This window comes from Rhineura floridana, chromosome 3 (assembly GCF_030035675.1).
Source record: "Rhineura floridana isolate rRhiFlo1 chromosome 3, rRhiFlo1.hap2, whole genome shotgun sequence".
NCBI classification, from domain to species: Eukaryota; Metazoa; Chordata; class Lepidosauria; order Squamata; family Rhineuridae; genus Rhineura; species Rhineura floridana.
The window spans coordinates 223427673-223446942 of NC_084482.1; the positions used below are offsets into that span (position 1 = coordinate 223427673).

Below are 19270 nucleotides of genomic sequence, written 5' to 3' on the forward strand. Positions count from 1 at the left end.
AAGAATGCTAATCCTTGTATTAATGACCACTTTACCAGATCCTTTCATATGGTTTAGTTCAGTGGTTCCCAACCTTTATGAGCATGGGACCCCCTTTATAAGATGAAAAAAAAAATGTGACCCCCCCTCCCCCCAGGGAGGCAGGCTGGCTGCCAGGAAGGAAGGGGGAAAGCAGCCTTTCTTTGCAGGCTTGCTTCTTTTGGCTTCACAAAAAGCCCTCTCCTCTCATTCTAAGCAAGGGCGTTGCCAGTAGTGACAGTGCAAGGAGACGGGAATCAGTGATAGTAATCCCCTTCCTGGTAGCTCCACCCTCAGCCTCATTTGGCATCTGCCATGTATTTTATAGGCAGATGCCTGCCCTTAGTGCGCCTGAAAGACGCTCTGGAGCTTCAGCAAAAGGCCTCCCCTCTTGTTTGGAGCAAGGGGGAGGTGTCCTCTGCAGCGGCAGTGGAAAGCAGACAGGGTAGAGGGAGTGAGGACTTCTTTAAAAAAATTAATAAATAATTCATTACTGTTCACGGCCCCCTCTGGATTATGTCCCGGCCCCCAGGTTGGGAACCACTAGTTTAGTTTAACATACTTCTTTTTATTTTGAAAGATTGTCACACAGAGGAGGGCCAAGATCTCTTCTCGATCATTTTGAATAACAGGATATGGAATAACACTCAAGTTATAGGAAGACAGTTTTTGGCTGAACATCAGGAAAAACTTCCTACCGGTTAGAAAGGTGCAACAATGGAACCAATGACGTAGGGATGTGGTGGGCTGTTCAACACTGGAGGCATTCAAGAGGCAGCTGGACAGCCACCTGGTTGCCAGGCCCAGCCTCCAAGACGTCTTCCGTATCTTTAAAAGTTGTGCAGGGGGGAGGGAGAATTACACCTTGTGGTGTTTCTCATTACAGTGTTGCAAGAACACCTGCACTTGGCTGACTTTCTCTTCTAAATATACAGGATCACTCTCAGGCCAGGAACCTGGCAACCCTAGCCACCACTCACCATATGCTCAGAGGCACATGTTACCAAATTCTTCCAAGCTACACAGCAAGTGGATTGGACTGTGAAAGACCAACCCAAATTGTGTTTGCATTTTGTCAATTTTGTAGGGCAGTTCATTATGTCAGAGAGGAGGTCAGGTCTCCTCTTCCCTGGTGCATTCACCACAGCTGCCCAATTTCCCTGGTTTAAAAGTTTTATAGACATATAGTGGGATACAGGGACATTTTTAAGCCTGTTAGTGAATTTCTCTGCTTTTTAATCCGGGAGGTAAGAAATGGGATCCTATGCAAGTTTGCTGAGAATGGATGGATCATTTGCATGCTTATTGAGTTCAGTGGGATTTACTCCCTTGCAATCATGCTTAGGATAGGTGAAACTGACGGGGGAGGGATGGAGTGGGCAGAGAAGAAGGGAGAGGAGAGGGGAAGAAGGGGAAAGGCAGGTCTGATCATTTGCATGCTTATTGAGTTCAATGGGATTTATTCCCATGCAATCATGGTTAGGACAGGTAAAACTGACCATGGGGGAGTGGAGAGCAGAGGGAAGGAGAAAGTAAGGGGAGGGGGAGGAGGGGATTGGAAGGGAAGGGACAAAGAAAGGGGAAGGACAAAAGAGGTGATGGGAGGAAGGAGGAGGGAAGGGCAGGGTTGATCATTTGCATGCATATTGAGTTCAATAGGATTTACTCCCATGTAATCATGCTTAAGATAGGTAAAACTGGCCATGGGGGGAGGAGGGGGGAGGGAGAAGGAGGAAAAATGGAAGGGGATTGGGATGGAGGGGCAAGGAAGGGAGAGGGAAGGGGCAAGAAAGGGGAAGGAGGGACAAGAAGGGAGGGTGGGTTTGACCATTTGCATACATTTTAGTTCAGTGGAATTTATTTCTGTGCAATCATGTTTAGGATAGGTGAAACTGACTTGGGATGGGGGAGGGGATGGGAAGATATTGGGTGGGTGGGCACTGGGCAGAGGGGAAGCCCCCTTCCTTTCCAAAAGGGAAACATTGCTTTTCAGTGTTTTCTGTAGTTTTTTATTCTACAGCAGGCACATGTGGCCTCCCACCCAAATTTAAACCAAAGTTGTCCCTGGCCACATCCACACTAGGCCTTTATTTCACTTTGGACAGTCATGGCTTCTCTCAAAGAATCCTGGGAAGTGTAGTTAGTGAAGGGTGCTGAGAGTTGCTAGGAGATACCCTGTTCCCCTCACAGAGCTACAATCCCCAGAAGAGGGACTGACCGTTGAACCAGTCTGGCCACTGGAACTCTGTCAGGGAAATAGAAGTCTCCTAACATGTGTTGTGCATGCTCTGGTAACCTCTAGATTGGATTACTGCAACACGCTCTACGTGGGGCTGTCTTTGAAGACAGTTCAGAAACTACAGCTAGTGCAAAACGCAACAGCCAGACTGTTGACGAGGACCAGGTGGTCCGCACATATAACACCTGTTCTGGCGCGTTTGCACTGGCTACCTATTTGTTTCCGGGCCAAATTCAAAGTGCTAGTTTTGACTTATAAAGCCTTACACGGCGCGGGACCACAATACCTAGCGGAACGCCTCTCCCGATATGAACCTACCCGTTCCCTACGTTCAACATCAAAGGCCCTCCTCCGAGTTCTGACTCATAGAGAGGCTCGGAGGGTCGTAACAAGATCTAGGGCCTTTTCAGTGGTTGCCCCCGAATTATGGAACAGTGTGCCCGACGAGGTGCGCCTGGCGCCTACACTTGTATCTTTTCGGCGCCAGGTTAAAACCTTTTTATTCTCCCAGGCATTTTAATCTACTTTCATCTATTTTCAGCTTTTAATATATATCAGGTTGTTTAATTGTTTAAAATGTAGGTTCTTATCGTTTTCTGTAATTTTATTGTATCTTAATTATGTTGTACACCGCCCAGAGAGCCTTTTGGCTGTGGGCGGTATAAAAATCGAATAAAATAAAATAAATAAATAAATAACAACTTGCAGCACCTTTCACAAACTACATTTCCCAGGATTATCTGGGGGAAGCCATGACTGTCTCACGTGAAATCAAAGTCTGGTGTGGGTGTGGCCCCGATTAGCCAAGCCAAGCCAAGCAGCTGTGAGTCTGGCTTTTAGAACACTGACAGTTGGTTCTTTCTGAACATGCCTGATGTTATAATAGGCTTCAATGCAAAATTTCTTAATTAAATATCGGCCAGGCATTTTTTAACTTTTAAACTGTGGAAGATGAAGGTCAGAGTATGGGGAAAGGTCAGTAATAGGATTACAGGTACTCTGTGGACATGGCTGATTTTTAATTAATTTCAACAAATTATGAGAACTCTGCGGAATAAAAGTCCAAAAGCGGTCTGAGTTTTCTCCCTCTCTTTTTACACTTTGAACTCTCTATTCTCTCTGACTGTTTTGTGTATCGCCATGAAAATTGACAGGGTTGTTAAGCAAGTGTTTCTGAGTTCAGGACTTAAGCTTTTGTAATAAGGTTTTGTTTTGAAATGAGCTTATGGGAAGCATCAGAATGGCATGGGGGTATTTTCAATTTAACATTGCGGAATGTGAACAATCCACTCTGGCTATAGTATACAGCCGCTCTCGTGGTTATATGTCTGTTGGCTATAGGTACATTCTTAAACAACATGGTTTTTTTTGCTGATTCATTTGTGTCCTCTCTCTGTCTCTCTCTGTCTCTCTCTCTCTGTCTCTCTCTCTCTCTCTCTCTGTGTGTGTGTAAATTACCACAAATAAAATTATTGTGAAATATAATAGAATATTAATTGCCCCTTTGCTCCCCTCATGGCTCCGGTGTGGAAGCCTGAAAGAGTTGTCTGATGGGCAGAGACAAAGGAATGCTGGAAGACCGTTTCTACGACTGGGGGTCATGAGCCCATGGAACTGGAATGGGGCGGCGAGAACAAAGAGGAGGAGTTGGACTTTGAGTGGGAAGGAGTTGTCTTCAGGCACACAGTAGTCTGTGAACTCCCATGGTGCAGTCAGTGACAGTGCCACCCGTACAGGTCCAGTCACCAGTGAAGATGCCTGTCCCAGTCAGAAAGATGTTCCTCCTCCTGTTCACCCCCTTCCTTTGTCCACTCTGCCTTTGCCACCGAGCAGCCCCCCTCCTCCCCACCTAGGGAGAAGAAACCAAATGCACTTGGCTCAGCAATACTGCATGTGAGAAGGATCATTGATCACAAACTGAATATGAGGCAACAGTGTGAAGTGGCTGCAAAAAAGGCAAATGCTATTTTAGGCTACATTAACTGAAGTATAGTTTCTAAATTGCACGAAGTATTGGTTCCCCTCTATTTGGCACTGGTTAGGCCTCATCTTGAGTACTGTGTCCAGTTATATATATATATATATATCTTTAATTTTTTAATTTGCGGTCAAAGACCCATATCGGCTATACAATACAAACAGTATAAAGGAAATAAAAAGAGATATACAGTACATTTGCAAGTATCATACAATCTCATTTAAATGTTAGCACGAATTAATTGGGCGGCGTAAAGGAATTTAGCAACTTGAATAGTAATTCATTTGTCTAAACCAGAGAGAGCAAAAGCAATCATATCATCAGGAGATTGGTGATAGGGAATTGGTAATATAGGGTTGAGAAATTTATATCTGATCTGAGTATAAAAAGCACATTCAAATAAACAGTGATAGGGAGTTCCGATATTATCAGTTCCGCAAGGGCAAATGCGGAGATCATATGGAACTCCATTAAATCTTCCCTCAAGGATTGCAGAATTTAAACAGTTAAATCTTGTTTTAGAGAAGGCTAAGCGAAGTTTGGGAATAGTAAGGAAATGCAGGTATGGAGCAATCTTACCATATTGTAATGGTAATTTTAAATGTAAGGGGGAGCATATTTTCGCAGCCCTAGTGGTTGAGCTCTGGTAATCCATGTCTTTAAAGCGAGAGCGAATTGAGACTAAAGCATCACTTGGCGAATATTGAATTAGATGTTCTTTAGCTAGGCCCATTTTCAGCATCTTTAGTTCAATTTTGGTATTCCAGAGGGAAGGACTAGAGTCTTTCCAGTATGCAGAGAGAAGGCCCAGCGAATTATTAGAAGAGATTTTTACCCAATAATTGGCCGTCATTAGCCAGGCTTGGCATTCCAATGAGGAGAGACCACATTCAAGCCTGAGTGCCGCTGATGGAACACATCTCGGAACGCCTAGCAACCGGCGTAATAGGCTATTTATTATTTTTATTTATTTATTTATTTATTAAATTTATATACCGCCCGACTAGCGATAGCTCTCTGGGCGGTGAACATAAAATAGTATAAAAATACAATGAATAACAAAATAATATTAAAATACAATCAACAATACAATAAACATTATTAAAATTAGATCAATGTAACTTAAAATGCTTCAGAGAATAGGAAGGTTTTGACCTGGCGCCGGAAGGAAAGCAGAGTCGGCGCCAGGCGTACTTCCTCAGGGAGACTGTTCCATAGTTCGGGGGCCACCACTGAGAAGGCCCTAGATCTTGTCATCACCCTCCGGGCCTCCCTGTGAGTTGGAACCCGGAGGAGGGCCTTCGTAGCAGAACGTAGTGCACGGGCCAGTTCATATCGGAAGAGGCGTTCCGCAAGGTATCGTGGTCCCGCACCGTATAAGGCTTTATAGGTTAATACCAACACTTTGAATCTAGCCCGGAAACATATTGGCAACCAGTGCAAGCTGGCCAGAACAGGTGTTATATGCTCGGACCGCTTGGTCCTTGTCAGCAATCTGGCCGCCGCATTTTGCACTAGTTGTAGCTTCCGAACTGTCTTCAAAGGTAGCCCTACGTAAAGCGCATTACAGTAATCCAAACGTGAGGTTACCAGAGCATGTACCACTGATGTAAGGTCCTCTTTACTCAAATAGGGACGTAGCTGGGCTACCAACCGAAGTTGGTAAAACGCATTCCTAACCACCGAGGTTAGAGAGAACTGCTTCAACTGTATGATCCATAGAGTGGATCCAGAGTGGAACTCCATACAGAAGTTGGGGTATGATCTTGTAGTTGAATAATTTAAGAATTGCTGGAACAAAACAACCTTTATAATAGAAAAACCGAAGTAAGTTCTTAACAGCGTATCTTGCTTTCGATATTGTGTCTTTTATGTGCGTAGTCCAGCCCATAGAAGAATGAAAGGTTATCCCTAGATATTTATAATGGACAACTTGGGCAATTTGGCAGCCGTTAATTTTCCAAACAGGAAGATTTCTTCGTTTGGAGAAGACAAGAATTTTAGTTTTGTCCAAATTTATAGAAAGTTGGTTCTCGGCACAGTAGGACATGAAAGCTCTTATCATGCGTTTGAGGCCAATCTTTGAAAACGATACGAGTACAGCGTCATCAGCATATAGGAGCAGAGGGCAGCGCACATCAGCGATTTTAGGGATATGAAACTCCTGAGAGAGACAGTGGTCTTTCAGATAATTTATGAAGAGGTTAAAAAGAAGAGGGGCTAAAATGCAGCCTTGCCTCACCCCTGTAAACATTGGGATAGGGTTTGTTAGGCCCCCATCCTTAGCACAAGAGACTTGTATGGAAGTGTGTTGGTGCAGGTTATAAATAAGGAAAAGTAATCTTTTATCAATAGATGTACACGACAATTTATGCCATAGTTTGTCACGGGGTATAGAATCAAAAGCAGCCCTTAAATCAATAAAGGCTGCATATAGGCCGGTACCCTGGTATTTACTATATTTCATTGCCAAATGATGTAAAATGAGGCAGTGATCTATGGTCAAAGATCCTTTTCTAAAACCTGCTTGTTCCATACCGAGGATATTATAGGCGTCTATCCAGGACTGCAGTTTTATTCTCAAGAAGGAAACATAAAGTTTTCCTATTATTGATAATAAACTGATGGGGCGGTAGTTAGAAGGATCTTGTCTATTCCCTTTTTAAAAAATGGGAATCACTATTGCTTCCATCCAAGATTTTGGAAAATGGCCGGAGTCATTTAGACTAGTAAACAGCTTGGCTAATAAGGGGGCCCACCAGTCTTGGAAATTATATAGGAGCTGACTTCCAGGAAGGGTGACTTCGCCTGTGCCTGTCTTTGAGACGAGCTCTCGTCTCAGAGGAAGCTTTTTCAGTTTTAAAATCAGTCAGAACGTTTTTTTTGACTGGTAAAGACTTTCTCCCTGGCAGGGAGAAATGTAGAGATTAACCACAAAAGCCTGTGTTTGTTGGGAGGACTGGATTTCATTAGTTTATGAGAGAAGGTTCAGACTGCAATGCCGGACGGACTTCCAAACAAGCTCTAACTGATTAAGCGACACGTTTATCTTTTCTTCAAAGGAAAACGGATTTTAACAGGCAAGCATCCTTCTTTCTATTTTTATCATCTGGTTTAAATTGTTGCAGCAAAAAGAGATTTGTCAATGAATCAGCTATAAAGAATCCCTGGGTGAGTTATAACTCTTCTCTTTCATTCACGAAATTAAGGAGGAAAGAAATTGAAAAAACGTATCTTTGTTATTATTGCAAAAAGCTGGCCTGGAATTTGTGAATTTTAAAGATACAAACGGATGAGGGATTTCTATTCCGAGGAGAAAAAAAATAAATAGATCTGATTTATGAACTTTTGGAGTATTATATGTCTGGGACTATTTTTTTTGGTCTATTTCATTTTGACAAATCTGCTGGTTCATGATGCCACTAACTGTTTTGATGCTGTGAACTAAATTTGTTTTGCATTCCTGAACATATAAGAGATAAGGCAGGCTGAGCTGTCTACACTGTGATGTCATCGGGCTTGGAATATTAACCCAATTGTTGCTGGAATAAGAAGTGGTTTTTTTTTTCTTCGTGGTTTTAAGAATGGCAATCAAGAAAGTGGCTGAGATCCTGGAAGTAATTATGCTTCAGAAAATAATGGATGAGATTGAGATAACGAAACAAACCCTGAGACTGGAGATGAAAACTGAATTTGGCAAAATGAAGCAGGAGCTTAAAGAAATAGGGGATCTTGTGAGAGAGGAGGTTGATGAGATAAGAGATACAATTGGACAAGCATTAGAAGATGAAAAAAGAAAAATTAAAGGGAAGATGCAAGCCCTGGAGATTGGAACAAATGTGGAACTGGAAAAAGACTTGGAGTTTATGGATATTAGAGATAAAATTTACTGTTTGGAATTCAACGCTGTCTCTGAAGAAATTAATGAAGATACTAGAGATAAAGCTATCAATGTCTTGGATAAATTTCTGGACTGGAATGATGTGATGGAGCTTGACATAGAAAAAATCTATGGAATTAATTACAGATATGTGACAATGGAAAAACTCTCAAGAGATGTGCCAGTGCATTTCATAAAAAAGAAGAACAGAGATATGACTTTACAACAATATTTCAGCAACACACTCAGAATTGATGGCAAGGAAATATTTGTGATAAAGGAAATTCCCATCAGACTCTTATTATATGACTATGGTTATGACAGTAAGATTATTATGGGATATTGATAATGGAAGAATGGCTACTGAAATTACTGGACTTAACAGGATTATTGAAGATGGAAGATGGAATTAACATTGATAATGGAAGAATGGCTATTGAAATTATTGGACCTAACAGATTTGATGAGATGGATTAATTGACATGTTTATTTGGAGAAAAATTGATAGATATATTTCTCAAGGAATTGAAACCTCTCTTTGACTTTTTGTGGAAAGAATAAAGTAATGTTTATGAGATTTGATGATTAATTAAGATAACTACTGGAGGAAAGTGATTTTGTAATATAATTTAAGAGACAGGATTGTTATATATTGTAGACCTATAACTGATCTGCGACAAATCGGAAGTCAACATTTTATTTTATTGTTTAATTATTTTTGTTTTGTTTTGTTTTTGAAAATTTGAATAAAAATTAATGATAAAAAAAAGGAAATTATATAGGAGCTCAGCAGAAATATTATCTGGGCCTGGAGCTTTCCCTTTTTTAAGCCCAGCTATTAGTTCTCTTATTTCAAGGTGAGTAACGGGGGGCCATTCAGGGAGCAGACAGGGATCAAGAAGTTGAATATTTACATTATTCGAATGAACCTTCTGGTACAGAGTTGTAAAATGACGTTCCCACATTTGAGAAGAGATGGTGTAAGTGGGGAGAATAGACTGTCTAAAAGCATTTGATATAATAGACCAAAAGGTGGACGAGTTCTTGGATGTAGAGGCATTAATGAGATTTTTCCATTCCTCTTTGATAGCCTGTTTTTTTTTATATGCAAGGGTTAACTTATATTTCTTTTTAGTTAAGTAATATATTGAAGGTAATTGGGTCAATTGTTGTTGTCGATAGCTTGTATAGATAGATCGTAGCTGGAGTTTTAATGTTAAACATTCATCATCAAACCATAAGGGGCGTGAAATTTTACTAGTATGTTGAGAAGGTCTGGAAGATATTTGAGAGGTTACGGACTGGGATAGGATATCATATATATTGAGAAGTTCATCTGAAAAGTCAGAATTCATTAAAAGAGAACGAAGATGTAGGGAATTTGGGGAGAGCAGAAATTTTTCCATCTTGGAAGCTAGGAAAGGTGTCCAGTAGGATCTCTTATAATAAGCAGAAAAGTTTGCTGAAGTTTTGCTAGTTTGAAGTAAACGAGGCTTCTCCTGTCTAACACAAGAGAAGTTAATTGGAAGGTGATCACTATTGAGTTTATTTCCAACAGCGAATTTTATTATCCAATTTATTAGATTATGCGAGACTAAAGCATAATCTATTACACTGCTTCCCGAGTTAGAAATGTACGTATACTCTGCACATTTATCAAGATTTTCTAGACCATTCAGAATAATCAAATGGCGACTAGCTATAGAGCGGGCTAAACAAATTCCGCCGTTATTAATTTTCAGATCTTTCGATTCTCTATTGTAGGGGAATGCTAAATGGTCACATTTTTCCCCATGCCATAACTTGGAGGAAAGGAGGGCATCATTGTTTGGGCCAATCCTTACATTAAAATCACCCATAATTAGCGTTTTAATATTGGGATAAGTCTGCTCAAGATCTGAGATATATTGATCCAGAGAATCCCAGTTGGAATTTGTATGGGAATTGGACGTGGAGGGAGGAATATATATATTTATAAGAAGCAGGGAAAGGGCACCAATTTCCAATAAGGCTGCCATTGCAACAGGTTCAAGAGGGCGAATAGGAGTAATCTTAGTGCGTAAGGAGGTCGAAAATAACATTGCTAGGCCCCCTTTTGCTCTGCCACTTAAGGAAGGCGTTGCAGGGAGGTCTAGGGAAAAAAGCCATTTAAGAAGGGTTTGTATGTAAGCCAAGTCTCCTGCATAAAAATAACATCAAATCCATTCAAATAAGAAATCCAATCAGATTCTACAACCCTTGATTTCCAACCTGCAATGTTCCATGATAGGAAGTGTAAAGTACATTCGGGAGAAGCAGATGGAGAGGTTTCATTACAGGAGGACTTAAAGGTCTCAGAGGGAATTGAGGACTCAGGGCATGAGTACTGTGTCCAGTTCTGAACACAACATTTCAAGAAGGATGCAGACAAATTGGAACGGGTTCAGAGGAGGGCAATGAGGATGATCAGGGGACTGGAAATAAAGCTGTATGAGGAGAGACTGAAAGAAATGGGCATGTTTAGCCTTGAGAAGAGAAGACTGGAGATATGATAGCACTTTTCAAGTCCTTGGAAGGCTGCCACACAGAGGAGGGCTGGGATCTCTTCTCTATTGTCACATAGTGCAGGACATGGAATAATGGGCTCAAGTTACAGGAAGGCAAATTTTGGCTGAACATCAAGAAAAATTTCCTAACTGTTAGTGCAGTACAACAATGGAACCAATGACCTAGGGCTGTGGTGGGCCTTCCAACACTGGAGGCCTTCACGAGGCAGCTGGACAGGTATGCTTTAATTTGGATTCCTGCATTGAGCAGGGGGTTGGACTAGATGGTCTTATAGGTCCCTTCCAACTCTCTGATTCTATGATTCGTCCTGTTGGCAAGGAGCTCATTGAGGCAGTCCAGCTACCCTCTCCCCAGACTCGTAGAAGGTGGCACGGCAATCTCAACAGGTTCTCAATATCCCTCTGAGAAGGAGCGCTCGTTTGCACGTGCGCTCTCTGCAGTGACACTCAGTCCACACAAGTAGGGAATCCTTACTTAAGGTCAGTGAGGAGGCATGTCTAGTTGCTGCAACGACATCTTCGTGCATTGTAATGCCTAGTTTTTCCTAGTAATTAAGCTGTAACCTGTGTAATCTGCAAGCTGGTTCATGAAGTGCTCTGAACGGAAACTTTCCATTAAATCTGCTGCAGAAAAAACACCTCTGTGCTCACATCTGACTTCAGCAGTTCGGGAGGAACACTAGGAACCTATGGGACATTCCTAGCTCTTGCTGGAGATCCCAGCAACTGAACATGGGACCTTTCTGCATGGACAGCAGATGCTCTGCTCAGACGAGTTGTGTCTTCCACCACCCCTTCCAAATCCCAGCTCCAGCGCTGGTTTCTCCGCACTCCGAGAATAGCGCGAACATATAATGCTACATATAAACATTTCCGACCATCACAGTGGTGGTGACAAAAGTGGGCTTGAGCCCACAAAAATTTATGTCATAATAAATGTCTTAGGCTGCAATCCAACAGAAATAAGCTCCATTGGGTTCAATGGGACTTACTCCCAGGTAAGTGTGTACTGGATTGCAGCCATACTCTTTAAGGTGCCACTAGACTCCTTGATAGTTTTTTTCCTTCAATCCCTCTTGGCAGTTCCAATGCCCTCAGAAGTTCAGGGGAGGCTGGTCCAGGAGAGGGCATTTTCTGCAGTGGACACCCAGCTGCACAACTCCCTCTCCACAGGGGTGCGCCAGACACCTTCATTATGTCACGTCCCTTGGATGGGGAAGATGCAGGTCTTCTCCCTGCCCTTTGACACTTGGGAGATATCTCTTTTAACCATTTTTAATTCTACATTTTAAAACTGTTGTAAGCTTCCCTGGGACCTCAGGGTGAAAGAGCAGGTGAGAAATGCAATAAACTACAATAGTAATAGAAGCATTTCACGTTTCTCAAAATTTAAGTGAGTATTAAGTGCAGGACACGGAATCATGGGCTCAAGTTGCCAGATTTCAGCCAAACATCAGGAAAAACTTCCTAAGTGTTAAGAGCAGTACGACAATGGCACCAATGACCTAGGGAAGCGGTGGGCTCTCTGACGCTGGAGGCCTTCAAGAGGCAGCTGGACAGGCATCTGTTGGGGATGCTTTGATTTGGATTCCTGCATTGAGCAGGGGGTTGGACTAGATGGCCTTATAGGCCCCTTCCAACTCTTCTATGATTCTGACCTGTCAGATCTCAACAGATTCTCAATATCTCTCTGAGAAGGAGCACTCGTTTGCATGTATGCTCTCCGCAGTGACACTCAGTCCATGCGAGTAGGGCACCTGCCCATCCTCACTTAAGATCAGACTTGATGGCCTTACAGGCCCCTTCCAACTCTACGATACTCTGATAAAGGTCACCAACAGGTCAAGCAATGCTTGACAAATAGCTTCATGCAACTTCCTGATGCCCATTTCCCCATCATCAATTTGGGATGTGGCGTGAAAAGAGGGGCTTCTCTGTCCTGGGAGAACAAGCCCCACTTCTTCCCCTCTCCTGCCCCCCCAAATCCACATGCCCCCACCACTGCCACCCTCCCTCCCCTCACCATCGCTCTGGTTGTAAATGTTATGCACATTGGCTCTGACGATCAGCTCACAATTCCTTGCCCGCTGGGTGTTCCACTCCCAGAAATGGGGATCTTCCTCCTCCACCTTCCCGATCCAGACCCCTCGAGGAAGTGCCTGCCTGGCATCGCTGTTGTAGCAGGCCCACATCTGGTCATCAAGTTTGCTTCCAAGTACAATTCAAGATGCTGGCTTTGACATTTAAAGCCCTAAATGGTTTGGCACCTAGGTATCTGCCTGCCTTCCCCGCATCAGTCATGCCTAATACACGAGAGCAGGGAAGAGGGCCTGTTGCAAGTGCCTACTATATCTGAAGCCCAATTGGTGAATACTCACGACAGAGCGTTAGACTATGGAATGTCCTCCCCTGTGAGGTAAGATCAGCCCCCACTCTTCCCGTTTTTAGACGCCTGCTGAAGAGCCATCTTTTTATGCAAGCATTTGGTTAAATTTCTACCCTTTATGATATTATACTCATGTGTTTAAGGATTTGTTTATGTAAGTTGTTTTTGTATTTTCAAATCTCGATATGGTTTTATGTGAGAGCCAGTGTGGTGTAGTGGTTAAGGCTTAGGACTACGACCTGGGAGACCAGGGTTCGAATCCCCACACAGCCATGAAGCCCACTGCATGACCTTGGGCCAGACACTGCCTCTCAGCCTCAGAGGGAGGCAATGGTAAACCCCCTCTGAATACTTACCATGTTTACAATGAAAACCTTATTCATAGGGTCGCCATAAATCGGGATTGAAGGCAGTCCATTTCCATTTCATGGTTTTATGTATGCTTTCTATTTTTAAATCTATGTAATCTGCCTCAGGACCTGCATTCCGGGTGAGAGGCAGATAATAAATAATAATAATAGTAATAATAATTATTATTACCACCTTAGCCATCAACTCAGTGTTAATACTTTTGTATAGCCACCATCGCTCTATCATGAGTTGTAGTAATGTCTTCCAGAGCAGAAATTCAGCTGTCTGCTTCTCCAAGATGAATAGCAATTTTATCAACAGTTTATTCTGGTTCCAAGCAGTATAGGCATTTCATTTTTATAGCCCACAAGATAATTAACTACAAACTTGACATTGCTAAATAGAATATCGGCCCACCTAAACTCTAAAAGAACTCTAGTTTAAAGAAGAATAAGGCTCACACTGAAGCTCTTTCCAGACTCTATGCACTTAAATGATTTCTCCGCATGGGTGTTCTTTGATAGGATGTAAGATTATGGCTCTGAGTGAAGCTCTTGCCACACTCCATGCATTTAAAAGGTTTCTCTCCGGTGTGTGTTTATGTTTAGTAAGGTTTCTGTTATCTCTGAAGCTCTTTCCACACTCCATTCATTTAAATGGTTTCTCCTAAGTGGATCCTATAGTGTAAAATAAGGTTAATGCTAACACTGAAGCACATTCCACAGTCCATGCGTTTAAATGGTTTCTCCGGTGTGCATTTGTTTATGTTTAGTAAGGTTTCTCTTATCTCTGAAGCTCTTTCCACACTCCATACATTTAAAAGGTTTCTCCCCTGTGTGGGTTCTCTGATGTAAAGTAAGATGACTTCTCTGACGAAAGCTCTTTCCACACTCCATGCATTTATATGGTTTTGCCCCTGTGTGTGTATGCTTATGTTTAGTGAGGGCTGAATTATCACTGAAGCTCTTTCCACACTCCATGCATTTAAATGGTTTCTCCCCTGTGTGGGTTCTCTGATGTAAAGTAAGGTCACCACTCTGACTAAAGCTCTTTCCACACTCCATGCATTTAAATGGTTTCTCCCCTGTGTGGGTTCTTTTATGTAAAGTGAGGCTACTCTTCTGACTAAAGCTCTTTCCACACTCCATGCATTTAAATAGTTTCTCCCCTGTGTGTGTTGTGTGATGTAAAGTAAGATGATTCCTCTGAATGAAGCTCTTTCCACACTCCATGCATTTAAATGGTTTTTCCCCTGTGTGTGTATGTTTATGTTTAGTAAGGGCTCCATTACCACTGAAGCTCTTTCCACACTCCATGCATTTAAATGGTTTCTCCCCTGTGTGGGTTCTTTTATGTAAAGTGAGGCTAGTCCTCCTACTAAAGTTTTTTCCACATTCCATGCATTTAAATGGTTTCTCCCCTGTGTGGGTTCTTTTATGTAAAGTGAGGCTACTCTTCTGACTAAAGCTCTTTCCACACTCCATGCATTTAAATGGTTTCTCCCCTGTGTGTGTTCTTTTATGTAAAGTGAGGCCAGTCCTCCAACTAAAGCTCTTCCCACACTCCATGCATTTAAAAGGTTTCTTCCCTGTGTGGGTTCTCTGATGTAAAGTAAGATGACTGCTCTGACTAAAGTTCTTTCTACACTCCATGCATTTAAATGGTTTCTCCCCTGTGTGGGTTCTTTCATACAAAATCTGAGAAGTAGAGGATTTCTTCCCTCCTTTCTTTGACTGGTTTCTTTCTGACTTTTTTGGTCCCCCGTGATTTCCAAACACTTCTTCTGGTCCTTCACGCTTGGCTACTACCAATGACAACATCTCTGGTTCCTTATAATTCTCATTCTTCTGCCTGTCATCTGCTGAGGGAAAGAAAAGGGGGAGGGGGAAATCACATTGGAAATTTAAGGCAAAAAGAAAGGAACTCATCACAAATCTCTGAAGCTCTTTCCACACTCCATGCATTTAAAAGGTTTCTCCCCTGTGTGGGTTCTCTGATGTAAAGTAAGATGACTGCTCTGACTAAAGCTCTTCCCACACTCCATGCATTTAAATGGTTTCTCCCCTGTGTGGGTTCTCTGATGTAAAGTAAGATGACTGCTCTGACTAAAGCTCTTTCCACACTCCATGCATTTAAATGGTTTCTCCCCTGTGTAAGTTGTTTCATGCAAAATCTGAGAAGTAGAGGATTTCTTCCTCTCATTCTTTGACTGGTTTCTTTCAGACTCTTTTGGTCCCCCATGATTTCCAAACATCTCTTCTGGTGCTTTACGCTTGGCTTCTACCAATGACATCTCTTGCTCCTTATAATTCTCATTCCTCTGCCTGTCATCTGCTGAGGGAGAGAAAGGGGGGGGAGGAAATCACATTAGAAATTTAAGGCAAAAAGAAAGGAACTCATCACAAATCAAGCCCAATTAGCTGTTTCTTGATTGTTGCATCTCCACAATCCTCCCCCTTTCTTTTTGTATGAAACCAAGCTGAAACCAAGGCTTACAACAACACAGATTCCTTTCATACACCACTTGATGTCACAAAGGCCAGATGTGACTTGGTTTTCCTCCTACTGCCATACAACTACAGTATACATTTCTCCCAGGCTATGGTCTGAAGGCACATGAGGCCACCACCTTGCTGAAGCTAAGCAGGTTTGGGTTTGGTCAGTACCTGGATGAGAGACCGCCTGGGAACATGCATGCCGTCTTGGGTTCCATGGTGAAAGAAAGGTGGGGTATAAATATAATAAATAAATAAAAGAACAAGCAATGCCACACAGAGTGAAAGAGAACAGAAAGTAAGTAAAGATTGATTCCATAAAGGAAGCCACAGATCTGAAGTTAGAAGATCTGAACAGGGTGGTTCATGACAGATGCTCTTGGAGGTCGCTGATTCATAGGGTCGCCAGAAGCAGAGCTTGGAAAAGTTACTTTTTAAAACTACAGCTCCCATCAGCCCCAGCCAGCATGGCCACTGGAGTGGGCTGATGGGATTTGTAGTCCAAAAAAGTAACTTTTCCAAGCTCTGGCCATAAGTCTAAATCAACTTGAAGGTGTAACAACAAGAAGGCTGCGGAAGGGGGCAAACTGAGCACAGCTCATTGGTCTTTGTTTCCTATCTGTTGGCTGCAGTCAAAAGAGGTGGTCAGATAGGAATACAGGAGGTTGTCTTATACTGAAGCACACCATTGCTCCCTCTAGCTCATTACAGTCTAGACTGGCTGGCAGGTGCTCTGCAGGGTTTCAGATGAGGACCCTTCCAAGGCCTACCTAAAGATTCCAGGGATTAAACCTAATAACTTTTTCCACAGAGCTCAGGGTAGGCCCATGGCCAACATTACATGACTTTCAGATGATGCTCTGAACTCTAAGGAAAATTCCACATAGTAAACATACGCAGCAGGGTGTCTATTTCACTGGCAACTTTAATTTAGCCACAGGAATTCCATCATCGTTTTGCTCCCGTTATAACCCTTCCCAAGGTAACTTTCAAATCCATACCAGCCAATCCCTCCCTTTCATCAGAGAACCATCCAATTGGATCTTGTCATAAGAACATAAGAAGAGCTGGTAGCCTCTTTAGTCCAGCATCCTGTTCTTACAGTGGTGAGCAGGACCTGGGCCCAAGGCCACTCTGCCCTTCTGTGGCTTCCAGCAACTGGTATTTGGAAGCATTCCACCTATGGAGGCAGCCATCATTTATTAACTTATTTATTTATGTATATCCTGCCCTTCCTCCCACCAGGAGCCCAGGGCAGCAAACAAAAATGCTAAAAACACTTTAAAACATCATAAAAACAGACCCTAAAATACATTAAAAACAAAACTAAAAACAAACAAACACAAAGCTTTAACAACATCGTTTTAAAAGGGTTAAAACATGTTCATATATATATATATAACTGACACAGACTGGTAGAGGTCTCAGCTTAAAAGGCTTGTTGAAAGAGGAAAGTCCTCAAAAGGCTCCAAAAAGATAGTAGAGATGGCACCTGCCTAATATTTAAGGGGAGGGAATTCCACAGGGGAGGTGCCACCACACTAAAGGTCCATTTCCTATATTGTGCAGAACGGACCTCCTGATAAGATGGTGTCTGCAGAAGGACCTCACCTGCAGAGCGCAGTGATCGACTGGGCATATAAGGGGTAAAACGGTCTTTCAGGTATCCTGGTCCCAAGCTGTACAGGGCTTTGTATGCCAAAACTAGAACCTTGAACTTGGCACAGTAGCAAATGGGCAGTCAGTGCAATTCTTTCAGCAGCGGGTTGACATGTTGCCGATACCCTGCCCCAGTAAGTAGTCTTGCCGCTGCATTTTGCATCAGCTGCAGCTTCCAGACCAACCTCAAGGGCAGCCCCACATAGAGTGATTACAGTAATCCAGCCTGGAGGTTGCCAGTGCATGGATGACAGTGGTCAGGCTATCTTGGAACAGAAATGGCCGCAGCTGTCTTACCAGCCAAAGCTGGTAAAAGGCACTCCTGGCAACTGAGGTCACCTGGGCCTCTAGCGACAAAGATGGATCCAGGAACACCCCCAGACTATGAACCTGCTCTTTCAGAGGGAGTACAACCCCATTCGAAGCAGGCAACTGACCAATTATCCGAACTTGAGAACCACCAACCCACAGTGCCTCCATCTTGCTAGGATTCAGACTCAGTTTATTGGCCCTCATCCAGCCCACCACCAAGTCCAGGCACCGGTCCAGGGCTTGCACAGCCTCTCCAGATTTAGATGTTATGGAGAAATGGATCTGGGTATCATCAGCATACTGCTGACATCTCGCCCCAAAGCTCCTGGTGACTGCTCCCAAGGGCTTCATATAGATGTGAAAGAGCATGGGGGACAAGATGGTACCCTGAGGCACCCCACAGCACAGATGCCAGGGGGCTGAAAGACAGTCACCCAGTGCTATTCTCTGAGAGCGACCCTGGAGATAGGATCGGAACCACTGTAAAACAGTGCCTCCAATACCCATCTCACTGAGTCGGCCCAGAAGGATACCATGGTCAATGGTATCAAAAGCCGCTGAGAGATCAAGTGAGAATAACAGGGTCGCACTCCCCCTGTCCTTCTCCCGATAAAGGTCATCCATCAGGGCGACCAAGGCCGATTCAGTCCCATAACCAGGCCTGCACCCAGACTGGGATGGGTCAAGATAATCTGTTTCATCCAAGAGTACTTGCAATTGCTGCGCCACAACCCTCTCAATCACCTTCCCTAAAAAGAAGGTATTTGCAACCCCCTTGTCACAAACCAATGGGTCCAGGGTGGGCTTTTTCAGGAGTGGTCAGATCACCACCTCTTTCAAGGTGGCTGGAACCACTCCTTTCCGCAATGATGCATTGACCACACCCTGCATCCACTCAGTCAGACCCCCTCGGCAAGCTTTAATAAGCCAAGAAGGGCAAGGGTCAAGAGGATCATCATCGCTGGCTGCATCATTGCAAGCACCTTGTCTATGTCATCAGGACACATCAACTGAAACTGTTCCCAAGAAGTTACAGCAGACATTGCACTGGACACCTCATTGGGGACTACAGTAGATGTGGAGGGGACATCAAGACTGCTACGGAGGCGAGCAACTTTACTCTCAAACTGCCTTGCAAACAATTCACAGTGGGCCTCTGAAGGGTCTAAAACTCAATTTCCTGGAGTTGATTGTGATGTTCCTATATTAATGTATATATGGTAAGTGTTGGTTGTTTAGAAGATACATGGTAAGTGGAGTGAAAGAGGAGGGGGAGTGAATGGGCAGTAGAATGCTAGATGATTGGCTGAGTGTTTAAAATGGCTGAACATATAAAAGGAAGAGTGAGAGTGGAATCTGGGGGGAGAAGAGAAAGAGTAGGTTGCTTGGTGGGGTTTGAGAGAGTT

At 43.2% G+C, this 19270-nt stretch overlaps 1 protein-coding gene across 1 annotated transcript in view; it reads right to left on the minus strand.

The window, feature by feature from the left end:
* Window positions 1-13709: 13709 nt before the first annotated feature.
* The window catches only part of LOC133381755 (zinc finger protein OZF-like), a 57626-nt gene continuing 52065 nt past the window's right edge, over window positions 13710-19270 (minus strand). Inside the window, exon 5 of the mRNA XM_061621166.1 lies at window positions 13710-15259. Coding sequence (XP_061477150.1) covers window positions 14133-15259 — 1127 coding nt within the window. The 3' untranslated portion in view covers window positions 13710-14132. The remainder of the gene's footprint in view (window positions 15260-19270) is intronic.